Below are 9,508 nucleotides of genomic sequence, written 5' to 3'. Positions count from 1 at the left end.
AATAGTAAAATGTCGGTTTTAATAACAATGAATTTTGGTTGAATATGTTGGTATCACTGACAATGTCATTCAGTTTAGACACCCTGTCTCAGATTCAAGGGCCTAATCCCACCACTAAAAAATAAAGTCGATAATGCAAGGTAATCCTTAGTGTGCAGTTAGTAAAATGCACAGGAAAACATTTAGTTTCCTTAATAAATTTCCCAAACTGTTTCATTCTTCTTTTGTAACAGAAAATAAATCCTTCGGCAAGTCTGTCAATGCAGATGAAAAACTATCACTCAGTCTAATTTGCACTGGAAATAATTATGCAGTCAGTTTGGCATTCATTTTAATCAGTTCTTGAACCTGGAAGCTAAAACATCTTTCCTTTGGGATTTCTGTAGTAGCTGCTACCCTGTAGCTCTTCTAGACAATTTGCAAAATGTGCAGGCTAAGGCACCAAATGCAATGTTAGCTAATGAGTCAGGAGTACGGATAAACTAATGGAATTGAAAATGACACTGACAAGGAGCACGTCTTCTGGGGTGTCTATTCTAGAAGGTCTCTCTTTGTGGACGTAAAAATAATGGCCAAATATCAACTTAGTTCACAAATCTAGATTCATTTAATTTAACACAGAGTTGTATTGGAATAGGTTCCAATAAGACCAAGGTGGGAGTCACCTCTAATAAGACCAAGAGGGAAGAAAGTATTCTTTTTTTTTTTTTTTAAGATTGTATTTATTTATTTGAGAGAGAGACAGTGAGAGAGAACATGAGCGAGGAGAAGGTCAGAGGGAGAAGCAGACTCCCTGTGGACCTGGGAGCCCGATGCGGGACTCGATCCTGGGACTCCGGGGTCATGACCTGAGCCGAAGGCAGTCGCCCAACCAACTGAGCCACCCAGGCGTCCTGGGAAGAAAGTATTCTAACAAGAGAACATACTCTAGCACTGAGGGTCCTAAATCATTTTCCCACTGAATTTCTTCTGGGTGTCTACAGGATTTTATCAAAGATTTTCCATGTATTTCACTTTATAGGACAACTGTATAACTATAGGAAGCATACAAATGCTGAATTTAAGGTGAGTTTCCACCTCAGTGCTAAAAAACATTTTCAAGAATTACATCACATCCAAATGCTTTAATTCCATCTACAATGAATTCGATTTTGGTACCTAAATTTCATGGTGATAGCAAAAAAAGGATATTTCACATACTAAATTTAAACTTTCTTTTTTTTTAATTAATTAATTAATTAATTAATTTTTTTTAAAAGATTTTATTTATTTATTTGACAGAGAGAAATCACAAGTAGACGGAGAGGCAGGCAGAGAGAGAGGAAGGGAAGCAGGCTCCCCGCTGAGCAGAGAGCCCGATGCGGGACTCGATCCCAGGACCCTGAGATCATGACCTGAGCTGAAGGCAGCGGCTTAACCCACTGAGCCACCCAGGCGCCCCTAAATTTAAACTTTCAAAGACATAAATTTTATTCAACTGTGTGGAAGTTTCCTGATTTTGCTTTTTTTTTTTTTTTAAAGATTTTATTTATTTATTTGACAGACAGAGATTACAAGTAGGCAGAGAGGCAGGCAGAGAGAGAGGAGGAAACAGGCTGCTTGTGGAGCAGAGAGTCTGATGTGGGGCTCGATCCCAGGATCCTGGGATGATGACCTGAGCGGAAAGCAGAGGCTTTAACCATCTGAGCCACCCAGGTGCCCCTGCCTTTTTTTTTTTTTTTTACTGGTCTTTCTTTGACTAAATACTATTCTTTCCACCATAACTGCCTAGTACAACCATTCTGTTCAGTACCTATTAAAGTAAATATTGGGACACCTGGGTGGAATAGTCCATTAAGTGACAGATTGACTCCTGATCTCAGCTCAAGTCTCTACGACACAGTTGTAAGTTCAAGCCCCACATTGGGTCCCGCATAGGATGTGGACCCTACTTAAAAACAAACAAACAAACTAACTAACTAATTAATTAATTAATTGCTGGGGGAGGGAATTGATGAACCCAGATTTCTTTATCCAACAAAAATACCTTAAAAAATAAGTAAATCTCATGCTAAATAGACATGTCATATTACATAATTTAAAAATACTAGTTCTAGTAGCAGATAGAATGAATGATAAAGTAAGATCTCCTAGTAAAACCTTACTAATTTGACATTGGGCTGAAGTAGATTAAGATTCAGTCTTTTTTTAATTTAAAAGAAAGTGACTTAATTGTCATTACTCTTCAAAAAATACATGGTAAAATAAACATGGTTAATAGAGTATTGTCGGTTAGCAGTTACTTATAATTAACATAAATGAATAAATATAAAGGATTTGTAGTTAAAATATTTTTTTTTGCCACTAGATATTTCCAAAAGCTCTATGTATGTCCATGTTTAACTTGGGTATAGCACACAATATATATTATTTATTTGCATATGTGTTATTAATTTTCTTTCATTCTTATTATTGACATCTATCTATATATCTAATGTATGTATGCATATCAATATTAATATCTATCTTCTTTCTGTTGAGTCTCTTTAAAAAGTCCTTTATTCACAGTGACAAAAATAAATTTGATAACAAAATTCCTTTATGGATAGATATTAAGAATGTGAACTAGAGGTCAGACTCTGTTAAAATTATCACAATTCACCATTTTGAACTGATAGTTACTAAGGCGAGAAGACAATTATGCAGAGTTTAATCAGATGGGAATTTGTGAGTTAACCAGAGGAAAAAAAGCCCTGAAATATAATCAGCAATTCATATGCAAGTGCTTTTTAGCATTTTAAAATAATAACTATAAAGCTACTCTTTCTGTTGACTTTTAATTTGCACTTCTCTGAAAGCTTGATTGTATCCTGGGCCTTTCTTATTGATTGCTGACCTTTTCCTCTCATTTGATGCCAAATACCAGGCAATGAATGCATCATCAATGCAACAAGGCCAGAAAAGATCAGTAAATTGAATGTGACCAGGAGAAATACATTCAATTCTTCACTTAGCTGAGACTAGAGAAGTCCTATTTAAAGATTTTATTTATTTATTTGACAGACAGAGATCACAAGTAGGCAGAGAGGCAGGCAGAGAGAGAGAGGAGGAAGCGGCTCCCTGATGCGGGGCTCAATCCCAGGACTCTGGGATCATAACCTGAGCTGAAGGCAGAGGCTTTAACCCACTGAGCCACCCAGGCGCCCCGAGAAGTCCTATTTATAATCTTCTTTTATTCCATTTCATTTTTCCTACTATATTAATTTACCAGTTCACAATTAGCCATCCAATCAGGGATGATTTTAGCATTTTATTATCATCAAAACTTTGGTTTCAAGTGTTTTCTGATTAAAGGGCAAAAATATAGTCTTCTTGATTGTGAAAAGCTATTGTCAGGTCAAATTCATTTTATGCCTCAGATTTTGGAACACACTAAGTTTTAAGATTAACTCTAAGGCCATCTACTAAAGGTTCTATCTAGTTGAGACAGAAGAAATGGCCGAAGTGTCTTAAATTTCTATTATGTTAACTATTCCATATGGAGCAATGATAAACAAATGAAATACCCATATAAAACAATGTATTTTGGAATATTCAACCTATGATATAATTATTATAATTATATTATATTATATTATAATTATTATAATTATAATTATTATGAATGTCTCAAATATTAATATGATGATATACTATGAAATAATAAGGCTGGAAGATAAATCAATAGTAGACTATGAATTGTCACTTTTTCTAATGGTACAATAGTTATAATAGTTATTATAAAATTAGAGAAGTTTTCTGTCTTTATATATGTTGAGACTCTCCTCCCTCTTATAGAAGAGGGAAAATATTAATGTCCTTATTTAATTCACTGTGCCATGTGTAATATACAGATGACTTTTAAACTTGCAATTACAAAGAGAACAACCTGGTAAAAGAGTACCAAGGACCCTTGATGCTCACGATCCAAAAGGGAAAACCAAGAAGATCTTATCAGGACATAACCAAGCCCCTTTGGTTCTCATTTGAAGCAATGGGATCAATCATTTGAATGAATTGGCACAGCAGTCGTGTGTGTGTGTGTGTGTGTGTGTGTGTGTGTGTGTGTGTATGGTCAAGGCTGTGTAATGTTGCTTAATATTATAACATGCCAGACTTGAAAACATTGAAAAATTAGCTTTTGTTTTCTTTGCTGTTTTTATGTTGTTTTCTTTGTTGTTTGGAGGGCCATGCAAGCGATTTTTTCACAATTCTTTCCTCAAACTTAGCTGCCTGTTGGGATCACCTGGAAAACCTTAAAAACTGCTGATATCTGATTTCTAGCGCCAGAAATTGTGATGTGATTTGGATGACAGCCTGGACACTGGGTCTTGCACTATTTCGCCCAGGTGACTGTAATGGGCAGCAGACCTGGCCTCCTGGGCGTATGCAAATATGATATTCTCATTACAACTCACTGCTGGATTGCCACCTAATTTTAAAAACATTTTTATTAGTTTTTTTAAAGATTTTATTTATTTGAGAGAGAGAGAGTGAGAGAGAGCAAGAGTGGGGAGAGGGAGAAGCAGGCTCCCTGCTGAGCAAGAAGCCCGACCTGGGACTCGATCCCAGGACCCTGGGATCATGACTGGAGCTAAAGGCAGATGCTTAACCAGCTGAACCACCCAGGAACTCTGCCTCCTAACTTTTTAAATCAACCCTTTACGGAAAAGATTGTCTCTCTTCCTCTCTCTTCTCTCTTCTGCCAAGCATTCCGTCAAAACTAAAATGTGCCTTATCAAAAAAATCAGTTACCTTGCTACATATATTCTAATCTTTGTAAACATGTACTTTTTCCATACATGTTAAAGGCAAGGACAATAGCTTTTAGCAGTGTTTATTTTCGTTCAAAGAAACTGATGGAATTGAAGGTTAAATCACCTTCTGATTGCACAGATTAAACAAAAAAGTATTACATATTTCAGCTTTACAAAGCATCTTATTGATTTAAAAAGATCCATACTATTGATAAAGTTGATGATGCAACATATATGTAATAAGGAGACTAAAATATTTATTTTACATATCTACAACACGTATTCTCATATTCCTAGATCAATCACAAATCATATAGGAAAATATTTAGGTCCATGGAAAAGCTTCAAAACATAAAAAATTAACATTTTGAAAAAAATCACATGAAAGCTCATTAAATAATAACATTGACAAATAAATAGTTCATCAGTACTTATTAGCTGCTGCCATGCATTTCTGGCATTCCATTCTAAGCAAGGGTCAGCATGCAGGGTATAATTTCATACTATGAGACTGTCAAAAGCTACGGGGCTGAGTTCTGAAGTGAAATGTCACAATATCTTGCCCTCTTTCAAAGGAAATCACTCATGGCTGCTAAACTCTTCCCACGGAGATTACAAAAAAAAAAAAAGAAAAGAAAAGAAAAGAAAAAGCACCTTTCTGAAGTGTTACTGTGAAGATTCGTGGCAACTTTTTTTTTTAACTTTTTAATTTTGAAGGGGTTTTGTTAGGGATGGGAGTGGGGGATGGGTTGGGGTGTGGAGGGTGACGGAGAAGCCATTTTCTGTTTAAAAAGTAATGATTCAGTGATGTATACAGTACCACCAGTCTTTTGAGTACCATGGGGAATTAAAACTGCAGGTTGCCTGGGATTTAAATGCAAATCGCCCTCCTGGATATGCATACATCTTGAAAACTTTGAAAGGGAAAAGCTACACCAAAGAAGGTCCTGATACTTAGGACAGCTTGGTGGGTTTGATCAAAGCAGAAAGCATATATTTTCAAGTAACAAAATAGCAATGGCAGGCTCGAGTCTTCCAAGCAGTCGAATCTGTAAAGCAGATGGTTACGAGTCAGTCTAGTTGGGAGAGTCTGAGTTCTAACTCAGGCTGTGCTTGCTGGATTTGCTGGCTCTTTTCCGCTCTCTGTGGTGCTGGGCGGGCTTGGCAGGCGACATGCTCTCAAAGTTGTGACTGGACTCGTTGTGCTGTCGAGTGTACCTCTTGCACTTGCAGGCGGTGACCACTGTGATCTTGTAGGTGCGTGTGCTCCCATCTTGGCACTGCAGCTGGATTCTCTGGGTACGCGTTTTGTCATTGACACACCTCCATTCCTGGGAGCTCCTCCTGCTCCAGTACTTGGTTCCATAGCCCCCTCCAATCCAGTTGGGGAGCACCGGCAGGGGCAAGCACTCACCGGCACACACCAGCTCTTTCAGAGGGCTGATGCTGGTGCACTGGCCATCAGAGATGTATTTGGTGGAACGTAGTTCCCGGCAACCCACTTGAACTCGAGCTGCAGGAAAAAGAAAAGAATGTGCATTAAAGACAAGAAGCAAATGAACACTTGATTTAAAAAAAAAAAAAAAAAGTAATCTGCAATGACAAAAATTGTATCCAAAGCATAGCAAATTGTTAAATAGAAAGCGAACCCCTATTTTATTTTCACAATGTAAAAATCTGCCTGGGGGGTTATAGAGAGACTTTCATGAAAATGATCGGTTTACATGGCTATACATTTTTTGAAACAAAATAAACTAGGCCTGATTTCTGTTTTCATGGATAATATTCGCTGACTGCTTACTAAAGTATTTGAAAACCCCATTTTTTTTAACTTACTCCCCAATAAGGCTTAAGCAAATCTTACACTTGTGTAAAATATTCACTTTTAGTAATCTAAAAAATAGTATACTTTAACGTTCTTTTTCTCACAGGTCATATCAGTTAATATGTTCAAGTGCTTTTAATTAGGTTTTTTTTAATCTACTGGGAAAATGTGGAAAGTATTTAAATATTGTGTATAATGCATATGCTCCCTACAATATTTTGTTTCAATTAAAAATTCATCTGCAGAGAATCATACATACATATGTGTACAAAGTCTGACATTTTGCATATCAAACTTAATAACTACATCTTAAACATAAATTCCCAAGCTATCTTTTAAAAACAAATATTAAAATGTTTGAAATGCAAAATGTCACTACAACTCAAAATTTGAAGAATATAAAAGACCCCCAAATCAGGAACGTATGGTTGCCATAACAACTTGGCTACATTTCCACAAATTTTATGGCAGAAAAATGCCTAACATGTCTGATTTACAACTGCGAAAAGAACCATGGTGTTCGTTTCCTGAACATTGGTCATGGCAAACTTTTTGTTTAGTTATTTGAATTTGGTAAGGATGTTCTCTAATTGGCTGTTTCTGATTACGTGCCTTCTGTAATTAAAGCAAAAATTAATCTTGAAATATTTGAGTTTTCCTTTCCATTGCTTTGTTATCTAAACTCAAGGAGAATTGCCTGTAACAAACTTGAAAAGAAATCAAAGCTCGTTAGCCAGAAAAAAAAGAAAGTTTCTAAGTATAGACTGCCGAAATTCGAAAGATAAAAACTGTAAGAAACACTGAAGTAGCCTTGCACTGAAGTGGAAAATCTAAAGCTAATTGGAAGGAGATACTGACTTAGGAGTTATACTTTGTGTCTCTGCCTCAGTACTTCTGAGGTGACAGATGTAGCCTAAAGGGATGTAGTAGTTGTAAAACAACTTCTGTAGATACACATACATCCGTACACAGTGCAGGAGGAAAATGAAAAGAGCAAACTAGCGGGCTGGTCAGTGTGCTTGCTCTGCCTGTGTGACTGATTCCAGCTTCCCTTCCTGCATCTGCCTTAGGAGTGCACCTGGAAACAACCAGAGATGATTCCGGGTTGCCTAGCTTTTTGTTCCCCTGTGCATAGACGTTCGGCATTTTTACAGTGACAGCTCATTGACAATGCATACCCACCACATTGCTCAGTAATCTAATAATAATGAGATGCTTCCTGTGTACCTAAAAGCAACTCTCTTCATGAAAGTGAAAACACCTTGGTTTTCTTCGAAAGACATTCATAGGCATATTTGCTTTGACTTTTCAAAGGTCAGAGCTACTTTGAGCTGTTGAATGGAGTTGAAGTGCAGCAAAAGATGTGTGTCAGATTTCCTGTGCACTGTTTCTCTGTGTCTCTCTTAAGACCTGATTGTTAGCATGTGGACTTTTCTTGAAGGGAAGAAGTGAAGCAAAAGTTAGGAGAAAAAAATTTGAATTCCTCTAACTAGTGGTTCATTAGGGTGTCAGCTGAGCAAACAGAAAAGAAAACAAATCCTCGCTGTACAAAATATTATTGTACTGTTATTATTTTAAATCTCTAAAGTTACAAAAGCTTCCCCAGCCTTTCATAGAAATAAAACAATTACTCAAATCTTGATCTGGCTAAGAAGTAATCATCTTAGAAAAATATGATTCTCCAGTATTTTTAGTTACATCTCTCTTTTACACTGATCATCATCAAAACTCTGAACTATTTCACTGAACATATTTGAGAAATCTGTGTGAGCCATTTTTTTTTTTTTTTTCCGGAAAGCCTGTGATTTCCTATACATACTCTGCTTGGTTATGTTTACACATTTTACCACAATTGTAACTGTCCTAAAACACACAGAAAACCACCTAAATTTAAAGTATCTAGAACCACACTTAAAAAAAAAATTCTCATTTTGCACCCTTCTTAAAAAGCAACAGTTTAATTCCCAAAACATTTTCTCTTTTGGATGTCTGATAGAACTTAAGTCCACGCCTGCATTATCAAACCACTGTTTTAGTTATATTAACTTTGTAGGGAAGAATGCCAATCTACACATGCAGTAGATTACTCCCAGATTGTTGAGCAAAATATACATGGTTCAGGTTAGTTAGCAATGAAACAATTCTATAGGAATGTGAGCTAATGCTACCAAAGAAGAAAAAAAAAAAAAAAGAAAAGCCAAACCAGGCAAGTAAAAGACACTTACTGTTCCGATCCAGTCCAGTGTTACTGAAATGCCTGCCTCCATTTCTGGCTTGATTCATCGTGCTGTTGCTGCTGGGGTATGCTGGAACAGGTTTAACCACATGTGAATAAAGGATTTCTGTGGCATCATTTTTAAAAGCCAAACAGCTTTTCATTAGGATGCATGCAAGGGGAATGAGATAGAAATGAATGGCAGGAGGAAGCATGGTGAGGAGAGGATTTGCCTGGCTGGAGAGCTGGTTAATTCCTTTCCTTCTGCTTCTGCACTGTAACTGTGAAATTCTTCCTCAAGGTTCCCTTTATATATCCAGTGAGGTTTGGCGTTCATTCAGGTGTAAAGTTGTATAGAGCTTCAGAGTGAAAACACAGAGAAGGGGTGGGATCCCTACATGACCCTGCAAAAGAATTTTACCAATGGAAGAGAAGACTACAGAAAAGGAGGAGCTTGGTATACAAATTGCCTGAAATTTCCGAGTTGAGCTTCATCAGTTTCTGGGAGCTGAAGCAGGCAGGCACATTGTATAGCAACTCCAGACTATCTCCCCTGCCATTTCCTCTCCTGAATCTAGTTCGCATTCGGGTTTAATTTAAATGAGAATACACTGCTGTGCATTTTGAAGAGATTTACATTCCCACAGTTGTTCTGTTCTCCCCCCTCAGATTTTAGAGTACGGAGTACAGGAG

The 9,508-nt window shown here is 37.0% G+C and overlaps 1 protein-coding gene across 1 annotated transcript; it reads right to left on the bottom strand.

Annotated features, from left to right (window-relative positions):
• Window positions 1-4,626: 4,626 nt before the first annotated feature.
• SOSTDC1 (sclerostin domain containing 1) lies at window positions 4,627-9,205 on the bottom strand. Its single transcript, XM_032305578.1, has 2 exons — window positions 8,826-9,205; window positions 4,627-6,288 (listed from the first exon to the last, which is right to left on the bottom strand). Exons 1-2 carry the CDS (start codon window positions 9,028-9,030, stop codon window positions 5,873-5,875), a joined length of 621 nt encoding a protein of 206 aa, XP_032161469.1. The 5' UTR covers window positions 9,031-9,205; the 3' UTR covers window positions 4,627-5,872.
• Between the last annotated feature and the right edge of the window lie 303 nt (window positions 9,206-9,508).

Source organism: Mustela erminea, chromosome 11, assembly GCF_009829155.1.
Source record: "Mustela erminea isolate mMusErm1 chromosome 11, mMusErm1.Pri, whole genome shotgun sequence".
In the NCBI taxonomy this organism is placed as follows: Eukaryota; Metazoa; Chordata; class Mammalia; order Carnivora; family Mustelidae; genus Mustela; species Mustela erminea.
The sequence above is the reverse complement of the archived record's forward strand: the minus strand, read 5'-3'. Positions and strand labels throughout refer to the sequence as shown.